Source organism: Fundulus heteroclitus, chromosome 2 (genome assembly GCF_011125445.2).
Source record: "Fundulus heteroclitus isolate FHET01 chromosome 2, MU-UCD_Fhet_4.1, whole genome shotgun sequence".
In the NCBI taxonomy this organism is placed as follows: domain Eukaryota; kingdom Metazoa; phylum Chordata; class Actinopteri; order Cyprinodontiformes; family Fundulidae; genus Fundulus; species Fundulus heteroclitus.
The window spans coordinates 19,594,298-19,614,064 of record NC_046362.1 but is presented as its reverse complement, the minus strand read 5'-3'; the positions used below and the strand labels follow the sequence as shown (position 1 = coordinate 19,614,064).

The 19,767-nt window shown below is 38.3% G+C and overlaps 1 protein-coding gene across 1 annotated transcript; it reads right to left on the bottom strand.

The window, feature by feature from the left end:
- Positions 1-282: 282 nt before the first annotated feature.
- Positions 283-17,528, bottom strand: ttc23 (tetratricopeptide repeat domain 23). The gene is given in 8 exon segments (XM_036145030.1): positions 283-505; positions 1,994-2,107; positions 2,219-2,280; positions 2,282-2,360; positions 9,411-9,513; positions 9,607-9,766; positions 10,452-10,573; positions 17,472-17,528. Coding segments are annotated over 8 exon segments (849 nt in total). The 3' UTR covers positions 283-353.
- Between the last annotated feature and the right edge of the window lie 2,239 nt (positions 17,529-19,767).

Below are 19,767 nucleotides of genomic sequence, written 5' to 3'. Positions count from 1 at the left end.
GTAAAAATAATAATAATCTGCTGCTAATTTTAAAAAAATTATGGATCAATGAAATCAGGACCAGAAGGTTTTTTATGATCTAATCTGTGAGGCTTTTGAATTTTCTGAATGGAGGAAGGTACAGAATTAAAAGGCTGACCTGTATAGGTTTTGTATTTACTCGGATCATCTGTCTAATAATGAAATTAGTCTGATTGCAAAAACATAGAAGTTCGACAAAAAAGACAAATTTGAAGAAATCATTAAGGGACAAATACTTTTGTATGGCACTTTATAGCAAATTGCATGTTGACGATTATGCTGCTTTTTTTGTTTTGTTGTGAAGGTATTGTTCTATTTGTGTTAAAGGGATGTTAAATTGAGAGACTGTTTCTAACCTCCTGGGGTCCATTAATCAAGAGGAAGCGACAGCTGTCATCCTGGGCGGCAAGAAAAGCTGGATCATGTAGACCTACAGAGTTCCTGTAAGCACGTAGACTTCGCTCAAAATAGTGACCCAGAGTTCCTACAGCAACATGGAGTAAACAGGATAATCAAGGCAACAGTTTGGAGAATCCTTGATTTGTAGGTTACATTTTCAATTCAATATCAATTAAATTTTGTTTATATAACGCCAATTCATGAAACATGTCATCTCAAGGCACTTTACAAAGTCAAATTAAATCAGTTTATACAGATTGGTCAAAAATTTGGTATATAAGGGAAACCAGTTGATTGCATCAACATCCCGACAAGCAGCATTCACTCCAACTGAAGAAGCACAGAGCTACAGGGAGAGTCGTCTGCTGCATTGTCCATGGCTTTGCAGCAATCCCTCATACTGAGCAAGCATGAAGCGACAGTGGAAAGAAAAACTCCCCTTTAACGGGAAGGCATAACCTCCAGCAGAACCAGGCTCAGTGTGAACGGTCATCTGCCTCGACCGACTGGGAGTTAGAGAAGACAGAGCAGAGACACAACAAGAGAGACAAACAAGCACAGAAGCACACATTGATCTAGTAATCTGTTCTACATTAGATGGTAGTAGCGGGTGAGCCGTCTTCTCTGGATGATGTCACAGTTAACAGAACGCCAGACCAGGTGTACCTACTATGAAGAAAAAAAGTATCTGTTAAAATATCTGCCTCATGGACCAAAACTGGGAGTTGGTTCCACAGGAGAGGAGCCTGATAGGTAAAACATCTGTCTCCCATTCTACTCTAGGAACCACCAGCAGACCTGCAGTCTGAGAGCGAAGTGCTCTGTTAGGAACATACAAGGTAATCAGAGCTCTGATACATCCTACTTTATGCATCCAATATCACTGTTTTAAAAACAGAGATGACTTTTTCAACAAGAACAAAATAAATAAATAAAGTTGGTAATTTTATTACATTTGCATTGAAGTCTGTGGGAAACCATGCCTCTCACAGATGGACACAAACATCAAGGAAATGTTCAAAATGTGAGTGCAAACTGAAATATAACTGGATGATCAAAGTGCCTGTCAAATCTTTACTCAATTTTCTGTTTAAGCTTAAAGCTAATGAGAAAAGTTTTGAGAAGACAAATTCTGCCTAATGACCACTTAAAAGTATTTCTGACTGTCAACTTAAAAAAACAGTGACATGCAGAGATCTGACAGAAGACTCTGGATCAAGCTCATTTTACATTATTAAATCACAAAGAACCGTCTTTCAAAATATTTGAATATTATATATATATATATATATATATATATATATATATATATATATATATATATATATATATATATATATATATGTCTTCAAAACTTGTTTAAAGAACTTGGCTGGCAGTCATTGGGGGAGAGGGTGGGGTACATCCTGGACACCTTCGACTGAGGGAGGAAGCTATAACTCCCAGAAATCATGCAAAATCCATGCAGAAAGACCTCCGCCCAGGAGTCAAACCCTGAACCTTCTTGCTGCAAGGCAACACTGCTAACAACTGTGCCACCATGCATCTGTAGGAGAACCAATTATGCGAACACACTCATCATTGTGATGTTGGTCTGGTGCAGCAGAAAGGATCATGGCCGGGCTGTGGGAGATCTGAGCTCCCGCCAGACCCTCTGGACTGTGACTCATTGCTATGGCATGAGCATCGCAGAAACAACCCTGTGACACAAGACAGATAAAAAAACCATGAAATCAAAAGGACTGCTACCCAACACAGGTTGGCAAAGTTTTACAAGGGACAAAAGCAAGATTATCAATTGAGAGATATTCTATGGGTCTGTCCAAGTGATCTCTGTTCTGTTAAATGGTAGCCATGTCTATTAAAAGCGCACATCTTCTTTAGCTCATTGTAATTCTTCAGTAGTTTCAAAGACTTCTAACACTGGCTTAATGCCTCCTCTGGTCAATTGTTGCTTGTATAAACCCTATGAAACGCAAGACACAGTTAAACAAACCCACTTGCAATGATGTAAAGTAACCATAATGATAAAATGTAACATCTACAGTGCAGTGAAAAAAGTATCTGCCTCCTTACAGATTTCTTCTGTTTTTGCTTTTGTGTCACTCTTTAATGTTTGAGCACATCAAACTAACTTCAATATCAGCGAAAGACAACCTGAGAAATTCAAATATTTAAAATTTTGATTCTTAAATGGAGAAAGCAATCCGAAGCAACCTGGTATTTTATAAAAAACAAACAAACCCTAAAGCTAATCACCGGTTTTGACACCTGTAGTGGGAACAACTGGTATCAAACATTTACTGGTAATGGTTACATCACTGTGGAGGAGTTTTGGAAAACTCTTCTTCGCAGAATTGTCAGTTCATCCACACTGGGCAATTTTTTGAGCATGAATAGCCAAAGCACTTCTGTTTGATTTAGGTCCAAACTTTGACTAGGCCACAACAAGTGGACTTGCTGCTCACAAACAGATGGGTGGATATTCCACTGTAGGATTTTTCGGACAGAGAACAGATATCAGGGTCTGATCACTTTGATCAGACCCTGAAAAAGCGTCTGATCAAAGTGATCAGACAGTAATGTGGTGTTCGTATTACACTAGATGTAACGTGATTTTTGTAAAAGCTCCACTTTTCACAAATGTGTTGTGGATCCAAAAAAATCCATCCATCCCCACTTATCCAAGCAGTGTCTCTGTATCCAGTAGAGCACACCTGGAACAGGTTGCCAGTCCATCACAGGACAAACAACCATTCATGTACATCCTCTGCTGGGCTTTCTTGTTGAGAATGACCACAATTGCTCTGTGCAATGAGAGACCAATTGTGGGAGGAAGTCAGAGTACCTGGAGAGAACCCACGCATGCACTGGGAGAACATGTAAACTCAATGCAGAAAGACCCCAGGCTGGGATTCAAACCGAGGACCTCCTTGCTGCAAGGTAACAATGATACCAACAGCACCACTGTACAGACCAAAACCAAATAGGTTTTTGAAAAATATCAAACATGCATTTTTGTTCTTTTTGGTCAGTGGAGTTTTTCACTTTATCTATTTATTTATTTACCTGTAGTCTGTGTCTTGTTGATGGCTCATGAACACTGACTTTGCCTGAGACAAGTAAGCCTGCTGTGTTTTATGAATGCTGTTTTGGGGTCTTTTGTGACCTCCTGGATAATTTGTTGCTGTGCCACGTTTTTATCGTATGGATAACTGCTCCACTGTGGTCCCAAAGCTATTGAAATAACTTTGCAACCTTTTCCAGACTGATTGGTATCAATGACTATGTTTCACGTTTGTACCTGGATTTCTTTAGAACGGGGCACGATCGGTTGCTTTTTGAGATCTTTTAACCTACTTCATGTGGTCAAACAGTTTCTGTTCAAGGGATTTCTTGATCTTGCACCTCTGAAAGTATCCAGTCATGGGTGTAATAGTGTGATGTGAAACTTAAAAAGGAAAAACTTAAGAAATTTGTAGGGAGATGATTGCTTTTTCTCTGCTCTGTATTTAGAAAAGGCTCTCGGAATTATAAATGAACATTTTCCCTATGTTAAAAGTACACCATTGCACTTGTTTCATCACTATAAATCCATCTTGTGTTCCTACAGTAACTATATTCCAGACAAGCTGACGTCTCGCACAGTAGTAATCTGCTGCTAATTACTTATGCTGTAAAGACTACGGTAGGGAAACAAGCCTGTATACTTTTTTATTACATGAATCCAAGCTGCAAACTGTTTCCTCTGAAAGCTAGACTTGCACAGCTCCTAATCTGTGCATGGTTGCTTTCTTCTTCCCGGATGACTAAATTAAGGGACGTTCTTGGTGAGTCAGTGGAAACCACAGCTGGAACTGGACCTAATCACACAACAGAAAATGTGCACTGCTTCTAATAATTCACCGTTTATTTTTTATTCTCAAGCTTCCCATGATTGTTCTTTTTAGGCTAAATCCTTGTATATATTGTGATATATGAAGGCGTTGTTAACCAACAGAAGGGCAACAAGTTCTGTGACAATGAAGCTGTGTTAACAGCTTCAAACCATCTAATGGACTCTAAATTTAATTTAGCTCTAGAACAGGGGGAGGGCAAAAGGCCCAGAGGAGCTGCAGTCTTTTCCTTCGTTATGCATTACAGAAACTCATATTCTCCATGTCATCTGATAGAAAAGTGAAAGTTTATGCTAAACTCCCTTTTATGTCACTTTTATGTCACTTGCCTGCGTTGACAGGTCTGCCGTATTTACAACTTTGGAGTGCATGAATTTGGACCTATTTGAGTAATTGTGGCTCAGTCTTTATAAATGAACACCAAAGGTTACGGAAACATCCCAAAAGCCAATTTCTTCGGATTTTCCCATGGATCTATGATTACCTAACATGACTTGATGGACAGGGGAAGGTCCCTACCCACAAAGATTTACTCCAGATCCATTTATGGCAGAACAGCGGCTGAAGCTGCAGCTACATTCTCCCATCGTCTGAGACCTGCCTTTCTGTCGACATGGGCAGAATAACACAAAGCTTCTCTATCCTCTCATTCACTCTGCATCCGTCCACACTTCCTGACCAAGAGGCAAGATGACAAATTCTGTTGAAACATACCAAGAGTCCACAAGGAAGAGGGTTAATATAATTAGAGTTGTGTGGGTGGGCTGCCAAGCAAGCCACACCATGTTCTTTTTGTAAATGTTTCCAGAGCACGGTTGATGTGAGTTTTCCTGGGCTCCCTTTAAGTTCATGAAACAAATAGGCCATTGCTAGGGGAAAACAGAGACAAAAACACACTAAAAGCTTGCTCCTGTAAATCTGAAGAGTTTCAAAGCATCAGCATGCTGACTGCTTAAAATTGTGTGTGTCCATAATAAGTATGGGTGAGAATCCCTAAGTAGATAACAAATAGATTTGTTCTGGCCAAGTAATTTGAAAATAAAAGACAAAAAATTTATTTATGAAAGCAATTTTAATTAGCAACTGTCCTAAACAGTCAGGGATAGTTTTGATATAATGAACATTTTATGACCTACAAAACCACGGAAAGACTGCTGACAGTTTTCCAGCAGTCATTGCCACACATGCTGTAGTAAGCCACAACAAATCGCTGGTAAACACATTGGCCGTTGACAGAAATTGGCAATTTTAAGGGGAAGTTGAGTGGAAGGGGAAAAAAATGGTAGAAAATGGTGCATAATAGTGAGTTAACTTGTATAGCCTAAAATAAATATGTGCTTAGATGATAAATCTAATTTACTGAGATGCATCTGTATGTCACACAGCCGTGTGAGTAATGGCAAACTACTGGAAGATACGTCTTGCAGCTAATTACTGACACAAACTTAAATAAAAAAAAGATTCTATAAAGTAGTGTAAACCAATAAAGTGCTTTAATAATAACACAAAATATGTAAGGCAAGGCAGGTTTATTTAAATAGCACATTTCAGTAACAAGGCAATTCAAAGTGCTGTACATGAACAAAACACGAGAAAAGGAAACATACAGAAAAAAGAACATTGCAGTGGAATAGTAGCAGCAGGTCGAGATATCAGATAAGTTGGACAACAAAATTCAACATTCCTATTCAAAGGCAACTCTAAATAATTTTTTTTTTTTTTTAGCCTTTATTAAAAAGGAACTAAGTGTATCAGCACGTTTACAGTCCTCTGGTACTTTGTTCCAGATAAGTGGACCATAAGAACTAAATGCAGCTTCTCTGTTTGGTTCTGGTTCTGGGTATGTAGAGTAGATTTGAGCCAGAAGACGTGAGTGGTCTGGAGGGTTGATACACTGATAACAAGTCTGTGAAGTATTTGGTTCTAAACCATTAAGTGATTTATAGACTAACAGAAGTATTTTAAAGTCTATTCTCTAAGATACAGGGATCCAGTGAAAGGACTTTAGAACTGGGGTGATGTGCTCTACTTCCTTAGTCTTAGGGAGGACGCAGGACATTGGCGTTGCATAACTGTCAAATTTGTGTAGCAGGTACAACACACAAAGGAGGTTCCAGTTCTCAACTGATTGCACATGTATAAAAGCAAAAATGTTAGGCTACTACTATCAGATAAGTTAAGTTTATTTTACATTTGTAACATTTTTTAACATTTGTTTTATTTCAAATATTTCACATTGAACTTTGTGTCCTTTGTACATCGTTTTTTACCAAGCCTTTCTTCAACAGTTTTACTGGCACAATTTTAGATGACAGAAAAGCACTACTTGTAAATTAAAATCATAAATATTGGCAAAGAGTGTATTTTATTTCGACACAAGGGCGGTAGAGAGTTTCTCTCAATTTATCATCCAACCAGCAACTGTTAATGAAATACACCACAACGTTTATTTCATTAAAATGTTTTTGATTTAATAGGTTGATTTATTTGCAGTAGTCACACAAATCTACAAAAAAGGGGCCAACATTTAAAAACAAACAAATAAATCTAGACCCGGCAACAGAGCATCCATCTTTTTGAAGGATAAATCCCATCCTGCTGATTGACGACGCACACCTTGAAGCAGAATCTACAACTTTGTGGAATATTTGGAACCAGGGTCCAGAACTAGAGCAGAGCTTACTTCATTGTTCCTGGCTTTAGTGGGAACATTCCCCTCCGTCACAACACTGTTGACTGACAGAGCTTTTAGCCGCATGCCAAATTCTTAGTCATCATCAAACAAAAGAGATTTAGTGAGTTTACACACACCAGCCAGAGTCTGCACATTTTTTTTCTCCAACCACACACACATCAACAAACACTGACTCTCAGAAACAGATAGAGATGGCAGCATTTACAAATCCTGCAAGTACAGCTCACCCCATTTCACTACTTTTGATTCATAGTAGGGATACTAGGATCTTTTTTACAAATACAGATTGCACCAAATAGTTCATCTATTTCCCCAACAAATTTGTTGGAAATTCTATGAACACAGCCTGCGAACCTACAGAACACCTAAACGATATAAAATGATTACATTTATGACCGTGACTTTAGCAAAAAAAGACTAAACAAATACGGTTTGTTTGGAAGGATTGTCAGAAAACAGCCTCTTATCGTAAAACAGAACTTTGCGCCAGAACTTTAGGGTTACAAAGAATATTCTGAATAAAGCACAAGAATTCAGAACAAATTCTGTTGGAAAGAACAAACTTAATTAAAAATGTTCAACCATGATAAAAAGTTATAAGCGAGAGAAGACCAAGTTCAGGATATAAAGATACAAATCTCAGATTCTTTTGGGCCAAGAGCAGTCTATGGGTTGTTGTAAAAACCTGATAATTCTGATTTATTTTCCCCAAGCACTATAATGCTTGAAAAATGAAATAAAATGCAACATGTTTTTTGATAGGGGTAGTAGTTTTGAATACAATGAAATAATCAATAAATTTGCACACCAACGTATGACCTTTAACTGATTTTTGCTCAGCTAAAAAAGGTGAAGATAAAAAAATACATCAGTTTCTTAAATTCAGGTCATTGATGCATTTACAAACAAAAGGTACTGAGAGTTCTTACTTCTGATACGTTGATGAAGAGAAAACAAATGGTATTCAACCTGTCGATCACAGATCAGATGTGGATAAAGGAAATCTGATTTGGGTCACAGTATACAAGTAAAGCATTTAGAATAGAATCAAATAAAATAGAATAGAATAGAATAGAATAGAATAGAATTCAACTTTGTTGTCATTGCACTGTCACAAGTACAAAGCAACGAAATGTGGTTTGCATCAATCCAGAAGTGCTATACAGGATATAAATATTATATATAAGTGTACAGTATGTAAAAAGTAAAAGTAGGTGACTGTAAAGTGTTGTGTATAAATATAAATATGGGAGCTATATGCACAGATTTACCATCAAATGTAAACTTGATGCTGAAACGTAGTTCTACATTGTATAATAAGAAAATATTCCGATGCGCAGCAAATAATCCAGATCTTGGCGTCACCCAAACTTTGCCGAGCCCAACAAAACCTGTGTGAGTTCATTTAGAAAGAGTGAAACACAAGAGACTGATCATCAGTGTATTCTGTTTTCCACACCAGTCTTCGACTTTTTGGTAAATTGATATTGAAACTATAACAAAAATAAAGATGTTGTTCATCTGAGGTACTCCACAACCACATTTAGGTACTGATGAGGACCAGATGATTCATTTAGAACATTAGACCATAGAACACTTAGAAGAAAAAAAAACAGAGTCTGCTGTTTTAACCCAATCAGTGTAAAGGCAAGATGCATTGAATCAAAATAAACATAGACAGGCTGCATCCCTTTCCGGTCGAGCTGCTAATTTCATCCCGAGGGAGCTGAACTGGGACAAGTGGCTGCCATTTCTTATGTTACCACAACAGACTATCAGACTGTGCACCTCATGATGTACGTGCTAGCTGTCTCCACCATGATCCTTTAATGCTTTAATCTTCTCCTGAGCATGTAACACCAGCTTTGGTACCCTTGTTGTCAACCCTGCAGCATGTAAAAGGAAATCAAATAGAAGAAAACGTAAATAATCTAGTTTTGCTGGTACAAATCAGGTTACACAGATTTATAAAAAAAATAGAAGAGCTTTACAAGGTTTAAAAGACCCTCACAATTCAAGAATAACAAACAGAATATTTTACTAATTACCATTTAAAAAATTGGAGCAACCCTTCCACAAGCATCTGTCAACATTAGGGAGCAAAGCTAGCAGGGGGAAATTCAAGTTGTTCAAGTTGAGAACATGTTGAGAACATGAGACATCAACATTTATGCCCCGTAAACAACTCACCAGAAGCACTCTCTCAAACTTGCAGGAATATACTGCCATCTTGTGGCAGCAGCTCATGTTGTACACAGTTGGTATCTAACCTTAGAATAAGCTTTTATAATAAACAGAAATGATATTACAAAACTCATGCAACAAAAAGTCACTGGTTTGGGCACTGCTGCTGCTGCTGCTGCTGCAAAAAAAAAAAAAAAAAAAAAAAAATCTTGTACCTGTACAGACCGCTGGCAAGTCTATTGTCTCTTTCTGGTTCATAACACAGTGTCTATAAAGCTCTGCCAGAACTTTCTCTGCCTCTGGGAAAGACAAGTCTGACTTCCCCAAGGGTGAAAGGTCAAGGTCCTTTTCAGCTTTTAAGTTGAGTTTATGTTTAACGCACATTCTGTATTACCGTCCTCCTAGTTATACAGAATTGTCCGTAATAAGCGAAGCCCTTCGCCGTGTGAGGTGTAAAGTCTGGAGACGTCCGGAGAAGTTTTTTTTACCTTTACAGATGGGGACAGAGGAGGAAAACAGGAGCAACCCTCCGGAAAGAGCCAAGTGCTCAAGTGCGTGGAGTCCGCAACCTAAGCAAGGCGGTTATTAAAAAGCAAACTATTATAGCTCATAATCACTGCGCGAAGCGTATAAAGGAAAAGCAATAAACAGTGTTTGATAAATGATTTGACAATCAGGCAGGAACATCTTCACGCTGATGGAAAATACATGTAGAGAGTTAGAAGAGCATGTTTACCCCAGTACAGATTTCTTCTCCTTCTCCTTTTGCTTTTTATTATTTTTTTATTTTGTTTTGGTCACACTTAAAAACCAAAAAACAAAGCAAAGGTTTTGAAGCAACCCAGTCAAAGTCTAGACTTAAATCAAATTTGTATGCGGTGACTGTATGCTCAAAAACCCTTCCATGTGACTGATTTGAAACTATTCAGCCAAAGAGGAGTGGGTCTGAACTCCTCCCCAGCGTCGTAAAAGGCTGACCTCAAATGTTTGACAGTAGCTGCTAAAGGCGGACCAACTATTCACATGCTGTAATGGTAGCTCAAGTTTGTTTGGATAGCTTTTCCCTTAATGAATCATCATTTGGAGGCTGCTTTAGCACTTACTGAGGCAATCACTATCAGATATTAACATTTGTGAATATTTTCTAATGATTTTAACTATTTTAAGGGTGATAAAACGAGAACAGAAGCCATCTGTGAGGTGCAAACACTTTATTGTTGCACTATAGATATAAAGGGAATCTTTTTAAATTAGCTTTGAAATCAAAGTTTGCTTTAGCCAGTCTGGCATGAGACTAGGCTAGTTGTAACTGTTTCTCCCCAAACACAAGCCTGGTCAGGGAAACACGTCGCACCACATTCTGGATCCAAGCATCAAACTGAACACACCGAGTTGGACGCTGTTAGAGCCATTAGTCTAGTTCTCCAAAACATTGTTCCACAGATAATAATAATAAAATTGTTATAAGTAGGAATTATCCAGATAAGTATTTGTTTTCTTAATATTGGATAGCTATGCTACTGTGCGCAGGATACATGTGGATATTGATACATTAGTTAGACAGAAAAAAGTACATCCCATCAAAAGAAACAATTTCTGTGCAAAGTTGAGACTGAATTTGTTCCTTTCTGTTTATTTTTACATAAAAGACAACCTTAATACAAAGCACTTAACTGTTTTTCATCAAAAACGTTATTGTTTAGGAAAGCCTTGATTTGATGTCAGACCATCCAATGGGGTGGGAAATAATTTTCATTCTTGACACTTGAATACAGTAGCTAAGAGAACACAGACCGTCCAACACTGTGATACATGTTTGAAGGTTTTTGACACATTGGGAACCTGCAGTAATATGTGTGGTTAGAACTATGTTAGATTATCTTTATTTATTAAAAAAAAAAGTTTTTTCATTCATGCATGACTGTCAGGATTTAGGGGTGTTTGCTTGTTTATTTTGGACTTTTCTGGACTTGAATCAGCCACTATTCTATCAGCCTGTGACCTCTCAGCCACCAGCTACTATCCAACCAGTCAATTAGCCCACATCAGCTCCACCTGCTGTTAGTAATTACTGTCAACTCTGCTCACCTGTTCACCTGCCTACATATACCTGCCTCTGTCATCCACTCACGGCCAGAATGTCTCTTCTCATCTGATCTCATCTCAGCCTTTGTGCCCTGCCCTGCCCTGCCCCGCCCCGCCCCGCCCCGCCCCTACCTGTTCCTGTGTGCTCTGTCTGATGGCCTCTTCTGTTGAAAGTTGCCTGTGTCTGCATGCTGCACAAGTCTACCTGTTTCCCCGTGAGTTCCAGCCACTCGCTCTGCCCGTTCTGGTGGTTCCTCGGTCCACATGGCCTGTTCTGATCAGCTCCGGCCTTCTTCACTGGTCTGGCCTGTCACTATATGCATCTGGTCAAGTCTGGTCCTGCTTGCCTGCCTCATCATCCACTACCCGTTTCAATAATGTTTTTTTTTTTTAAAAAAAACGTAACTCTGTGTTGGTTGAATATCGGGTTCATATTTGTAAACATTACAATGACAGTTTGTTTTGCTAGGATATGTGTGACAGAGAAGACATTTCCTCTTAGCCACTCTTCAAAATGGGAAAGACAAGAGGGCTAGCATGTTTTGATCTTCAAAAGATAGGAAATGAAACAAAAAATAAGCAACTTGCATAAATTTGCTCATATTATGAAAACAGCAAATAAACTGTTTAAATTACTCCAAACTGTGACAATAAAGGCTGGTCAACGGCCAACCATTTGCTAAGCTCCCTGTTAAAGCCTGCTGTCAGATATTTGGAATCTACTTTGCTTGTTTAGAGTGACTTTGGATTTTATTTATTTGGGACTATTTTTATATAAACAATGTGGGCCTGTAAAGACACTTTTGAAATATTTTTTAAGATATACGTTTTTACCAAAACTGCTTTTTGCCTTAGTTTTCTTTGATTTACCACATTAAGTAAAAACAAAATAAAAAGAACATAAATATGGATAGTGGGTAGAAAAGATGTGGAAAATATTAAAATTGATTGTACAAGGCTTTAATGAAGACTTTAGGTTGATACTCATTTATCTTGTAGAATGAGAAAAATAACAGGCTAAAAAAGAAGAATTCCAAAAGTAAAGAAACAAAATTCCGACAATTGTCCAAGGCTGATTTCCAAAACCGAATTGTAATGAGACCTGTGTCACACAGACTTAAAACAGATCAAGAACAAGTTTTCCATTATCCTATTTATGTCTGTGGAACAAGTAAAATACCTCCCATGTGGTGTAAACGTTAATGGTTAGTTATACCAAAACTGTTGTCTAATTTGTAACTTCAATTGCTAAAATATGTTAACAAGTCAAACCTAAACTGGACTGTTTGGCTCTGAACAGTGATTATTTTAAAAAAGTTTTCTTTCTGGTTAATTTTAAATGCTTTTTCTTTTTGTTTTTGGCGTAGGACAACATTTCAACAGGGTCATCGTAATGTTACAAAGACCAGATGGACCATCTTTTAGGCTTATCTTTGTCTGTGTCTTGGTTTCCAGAGGTGAGTAGAGTATCCAAAGATTATACTCGAGTATGTGAAGTACAATTTCAAAAATTTTTGTTCGCAAGTCACAGTAAAAAGTGGTCATCCAAGAAACATTAAAAATAAAAAAATTTAAAAAGACTTCTCAAGTACTGAGTAACTGATTATACCATCTGCATTAATATTTAAAAATGATATAATCAGACAGACAAATACATAAGGTCATGTAAATTCTGGTATTTTAAGACTTCATCCATCCATCCATCTAATTTCTGTCACGCTTGTCCCTATTGGGGTCGCAAGGGTTGCTGGTGCCTATCTCCAGCATTCAATGGGCGAGAGGCGGGGTACACCCAGGTCACCAGTCTGTCGCAGTATTTTAAAGACTTAAATAAAACAACAATAATATAAATAAATAAGATAATTACAAAATAACAAATTCAGGTAGAGGAAACACTAGACATCGGAAGAATGAAGCTTCTTCCTCAAAAAGGAAATTTCACTCTATCAAGTTGTGTAGGTCTGAATTTGGTGCATTTTGATTTAACCCTGTTTGGCAGTGAAGTTGCCCCTGATGGGTAGAGTAGCCAGAAATTTGGTACTTCCTGATATTATCACTCAAATGAAAATGAAACATGTGGTGCAGTAAAACAAATCCTTAAAGTACATTTCTTTTAAAATTCACTGACGTAAACGTAACTGAGTAAATGAAACTCACAACTCATCTGTTAATTTCCAAAAATCCTAATATCTGTAAAACCAAGAAACTACACTCAAATAAAGAAAAAAAAAATAAACTACACTCACTTTTGAAAAAGCCCTACAGAGAAGAAGAAAAAGTAAAGAGTATTCTCGTGTATAGTATACTTCTGTGATGTTCTGTTATATTTAAACTAAAACCACACAGTGACATTAATACTGATTAACTGTAATTATTGTTAAACTGTATTTTTTTTTTCAACTTATTGAGCACTTTGGTCAGCTTTGATAGTTCTTAAAAGTGTTCCAGAAATGTCCTTTATGTTTAGTTGATTTGAGTTGAAATTAGTTGACCTTTTTATATTGGTGAAATTAATAAATAAACTTTTCGAGGCTGTTTTACAATCTATTTCCACAAGATGTCAGTATAGATTTACAAAAGTAACTACCTCCTGCACACATGACATATAACGTGGACTCAGTGGAGAATTATATCAAAGTTGTGATCTTTATGATGTGATACCTTTATCAGATCCCTATTTTGTTGTTTAAAAATGCTCTCTGACATTAGTTTTTTGTCAGTGTCTTTAGGGACCATTATGCTGCAAGTATAGAAAACAGTAACTTACCAAAACCTTAAACTCAAATTATGTTTTATTGTTAGAAGAAACACAAACTGGCGTAAATCATTTAAAGTGCCACCAGAAAGTATTTACACTCCTTCTCTTTTTTCCACATTTTGTCATGCAACAGACATATAATATGGTTTTCTTTAAGAACAACTATTTCTCATAATGACAAAGCGATTTTTTTCACAGTAAAAAAAAAAACAAACAAGAAAACATATAACTCTACACATTTAAACACCAGTTCCTGTCCCAGAAAATATTCCCAGTCTCCACAGGTGTTTGACAGGTGTTCGTCCCATAATGAGCAGTGGCTGTCTTTTCCAGAAATGAGGCATGACTTCAGCCTAAAAAGTGTTATTTTGGTTTCATCAGACCGGATCATTTTCTTTCTTCTGGTCTGACAGTCTATACGAAGCTTTTTGACAAACGTCAGGCACACTGCCAATGTCTGTTGAGCAATCTACCATAAAGGCCCAGTTGGTGGAATGCAGTAGTTGACCTTCTGGTCACTAAGGCAAAACTTCCCACTGAAGTTTTGCCTTAGTGACTCTTAGGTTCTTGGTCTCCTCTATTACCAAGGCCTGTCTTTCCCAGTAACTCAAGGTTGGTAATCTAGTCAGATCTAGGGAGGGTTTTGTTGGCTCCAAACTTCTTCCATTTCTGAATAATGGAAAACACAGGGCTTTGCAGGACGTTCAAAGCAGCCAAACGTTGTCTCGTATCCTGCCTCAGATTTGCCTGGAAGAACTTTAAAAAGTTCCTCTGACTTCATTGCTTTATTTCTGCTTTGCTCTGATTTGCTTTGTGAGACCTTCTATGTTATATTCAATACAAGTGTACTCCACTGAAGCCACAGTAGCACCTCTAGGAGGATCAGAGTAAATCAGAAGCATCTGAGCTCTAGTTGAAGCATGCATACATTTACAGAAATCTCAGATTCTCTTTTAGGAAAATTATTTTCAGGCAATTTCTAAAAATGTTTGAATAAGTCAATAAACACTTAAGGTCCACCCTATTCATTTTCCTGGAATATTTAAATTAAAAGTAATTTTCATTCAACTGAGAAGTTTATTTCTAATGACTACCTTTTCAATCTGACCCTCAGGGTTAAACAGAGATTTTTGTTTATTTTTAATGAAATAAATATTATAACAACTTGTTTGCAGCAGAGCTAAAATTGCGTTAATTTTGTTGTATTATTTAGCAGTATTGTACAGAAAACATTCAAAATATATTATGGAAAGACAAAATTGTCTGAATAAATCACAATCAACATTCCACCCTGCCCATATAATTTATGGTTTAATTTTTTCCTTGATAAGTGTGAGAGGCGTTACCATAACTTATTGCTAAATTGCATAGAAATGGAAAATTCAACTTTTTCCTTTTTCTTTAAAATATTTAATCTTTGAAAGTAATATATATATATATATATATATATATATATATATATATATATATATATATATATATATATATATATATATATATGTATGTATGTGTGTATATATATACACATACACACACACACACACACACACACACACAAACACACACATATATATATATATATATATATATATATATATATATATATATATATATATATATATATATATGTACGTGTGTATGTGTAATGTTTGACTTTTAGCTAGGATGTTAGGGGTCCTATGGGCAAGTTTCTCTGAGAGGACCCTGGAGAGTTAATGTAGCTGTAAAAACAGTGTTCAAATAAAAAAAAAATTCTTCAACTGCTTCTTTATTATCTGTGTATTTCTGAAATACACTAATAGATATGTGTCATTTGAAATCATTGCCTATTGGGTTTCATTTAGTGTAATTAGTTGCCTGTTTTTTTTTTCTTTTGTTTGTTTTTATTTTTTTGAGAGAAATTTCAAGAACTGCAAGTACAAATAAATCACTGACAGATTGAAACAAAAATAAGGAACTTCTTTGTATAACAACATTTTTTAGGTTTCACAGAAAAGCAGCCGTATGTTCACGCAGCCAATAGAGGAAATGTACATTTACTTGTAAAAATATTCCTTCTCACATCAGTGCCCGACATCCATGCCATATAAACAAGAAGTTACGTCTCTGTGGCCGCTTTGAGAAATTGGTCTCTGGAGACCGATTTCTAGGTTAATTTATTCTGTACTTGGCTGGCAGAGTACGCAGCATCGCCACTTTTAAACTCGGGGCATGGCACATTTTCCATGCGAGACTGCCCAAGATAACTTCTGCTGGCTCCTTGGGATGGCCACTGCCGGTTGGTTCTGGCAGGCCATGAGACAACTCGTTTATTTGTTTGTTTGTCCCATGAGTTTTTTGGCTGGCCATCCAGGGATCTGTTTGGCCCCGGTCCCCATTGGGCTTCTATTTCTGAAACCCAAGTGCCTCTTAATGAAGCTGGTCGGGTTGGCATGGGCCCCTCAGCAAACCCAGGCCTGATCAGACCCTTCTTCTTCTGCCTTGGCAGCCGCACTCCATTTGCTCCCTCTGGCTTCCTAATTTAGTAACGGTGGGTAAAAATATACGCTAACGAACGAGGTCTGGTATGTCAGGCTGGCGTCCAGAATGGAGGGAGAGGGAGAGAGCGGGGAGGAGAGTGAGAAGAGCAGAGTGGTGCTGTTTTCGCAGCAGGCAACCGGTGACAGGGATCGAGTCACTCAGACTTCACTGACATCTGAATGTTTGTGTGTGTGTGTGTGTGTGTGTGTGTGTGTGTAGACATTCAAGAGGAGTGTGTGGGTGGGTGGGTGTTGGGAGGTGCAGGGAGAGTGGGAACGCTTAAAATTTTTTCACTATTGCCAAGCTCCAGACTTCTAAAGCACAATTTCCTGCTGTATTCTCAGTGCATTTTGAGAGCTCTGAACACAACATGCTTTTCAGAGAATGTAAGAAATTATTTGAGCAGTCGTTTGTCTTTTGGTCCCACAGTGGATGCTGAGTCTTTTTAGATTTCCCCACACATCCTCGATCTTGAGCTTGTTTGATAGCCATTTTTGAGATGGACCAACACAAAGTAATGCATAATTGTAAAGTTTGAGGAAGAACAAAGCACAATTGTTACAATGTTTTACACATAGTGGTAATCTGAAAGGTGTGGCATGCATACACATCCAGTCTAGCTAAGTCAATACTAGATCAATTACTGCCGCAAGTCTTTAGAGGGATGTCTCAGCTTTGCACATGAAGAGAAAATTTTGCACATTCTTCTTTGCAAAATTGTTCAACCTCAGTCAGATGTTAGGGAGAGCATGTGGGGATGTCAGTGCTGAAGAAGTGGTTCAGAAAGTCAGAGAGAGTCCTGTATGCAGTGCTGGCGTCTCTTGAACTGCCCTGGAATCCGACCACAGAGGTCATCTTCTGCCACATGCTCTTGGTGTTGCTTGTGGGAAAGTGTTCTATGTGCTGCTTGTACCTGTGTTTGGTTCTTCAGATTCAAACAGGCTTCTCTGTTGGCCTGCTGGTCCCCCATGTTCTCAAAAGCAGCCTGTCATAATCTGAGCAGGGTCTCAAGTTTGCTGGTGACCCATGGTTTTTGGTCTGGGAAGACTTTAACAATGTTAGTGTTGCTCTCTGTCTCTGCACAAAAACTTAATGATATATAAGAGGACAGCAGATGCGTGTCCTTCGAAGTCTCTGTTCTCGGTGGCAATCTCTCAGTCTGTTTGCAAAACAATCCTGCGGGGCTGACATGGCTTCTTCATTCTAAATATTTACTGTTTTGATGGTTGGCTTTCGCTTGCAGCTGAATTATTTATAGACAGGGATTAGGGCCAGAGATCAGTGATCAGAGAGTCCAGATGTGGCAGAGGGACAGCCTTGTACCTGTACGCATTTGGAAAGTTACAATAAACTACGTCTCTTATTGCAAAGTTCACATATTGATGAAATTTGGGCAAAACAGACTTGAGGTCGGTGTGATTAAAATCACCTTCAGCAATGACGATGCTCTCTGGTTGAGGTGGTAAATGTTAAGTGGTTAGAGCAGCACGGTAGCAGTTCAGAGAAGGCTGCAGATACCCCGTTCGATCAACGCAGACTGCCACTAGGGGTCCCTGAGCAAGACTCTTAACCCCAGACGGCTCCCAGGGTGCTGTAAAGTTGCCCACTGCTGCCTGAGGAATGGGTTAAATCAGACTGTGGCGTCTCTGCATTTGGGGCCAGGCCCCAACAGATGTTGCTGTGGAGCTCTATGTTCACAATGATCAGTGGGACAGGGTCGCTCTTTATAGAGTAATATTGTAAAAAAAGACAGATTCCATTACCAGTAAAAGTCTGCTATAAACATTTGTGTCTATATATCTAAGTTTAGGGACCACTGTGGCTTGATGGGTTGAGTAGTCATCTGGCAATCAGAAGATTTTGGGTTTGATTCCAGCTTCCCCTTGCCACATGTCAATGTGCCCCTGGCTAAGGCACTTAACCCCAAATTGCCTACCAAGCTGCGTCTTGGTGTATGGGGAGTGTTGTCCTAGTGGTTAGAGCAGGGCGCTTGCACTCAGAGAAGGATGCAAGTACCCGGTTCGATCCCCAGTGCTGGCACTCTGGGTCCCTGAGCAAGACCCTTAACCCCAGATTGCCCCCTGGGTACCGCACATGGCAGCCCACTGCTCCCCAAGGGTGATGGGTTAAAAGCAGAGAGCAAATTTCGTTTCAATGTATGTTTCAATGACAATAAAGGTGATATTACTATTACTAAGTCTGCCAGAATACTGACAAGCTCAGTAGGGTAAATCCTCTTGAGGTGCCTTGATACTGGGGCTGGCCCACCAACGTTTGTTTAAATAATGGACATCTAAAATTGCAATGTGCATGCCCAACACTCTCAGTAGACAGCTGTGGGACACAAATTCTACGGCCCCAAGCTCGGATCGTCCAATAGAAATACTGGAAATGCACACGTTACGTTTACGTTCTGACAGAAAGTGTGCGAAAATCTTAGCTGACCTTGCTTATTAAAGGATTGATGTGAATTAATTTATATGTAATTTTATGTATAAAAATTAAATTACATTTAGCTTGCATAAAATGTCATTCCCTGTGTGTTGGTTTATGCTAATTTATCTGTTTCATTTAACGTTGATCAAAGTCAGGTTACTCACCATCTGTGGATTTCATTGCATTTCCAAAAGTATGAAACAACAGTTTCTGTTGCTTTGAGTTTGTTTACAACGGTTGGTAGTTTGGTCTGACTGTAGCTGACTACTAGAGTCACAAAATGTGCAAAAAAAATGTATGAAACACTAAAAGATAAACAAAGAAGCTACCAAAATGATGAAAGTGACATCTTGCTCTTGACTGATCATTTTGCCTGTTTGTGCTTTAAAGTCCACCGTTCTGTGGAGACAAAACTAGTAAATTTATTTCACTTTCACCTAGTAAATAGCTGATGGCAAAATTACCACTAAAGCCCCAGTAAAGACTGCCCAAGTGCCATATGTGGTGCCAACGTTTTAGAACAATGGGTCCGGAAAAAAAAACATGAATTAAATCTATCAAGATCCCTTGGCAAGCCTACCATGTCAGACAGAAACCTACAAGGCTGTTGAATGGCAGCAGAAACCGCTGACTTTTACCTCAGGTGGATCCCCTCCAGTTGCAAAGTCAACTTTAGCCACACATATCTGCGGTTACTAGCGCGCAACGCATAACTCCACACTTTTGTCAGCCTGTGCAAGAAAATTACCATAAAACCATGCACAACATTGAAC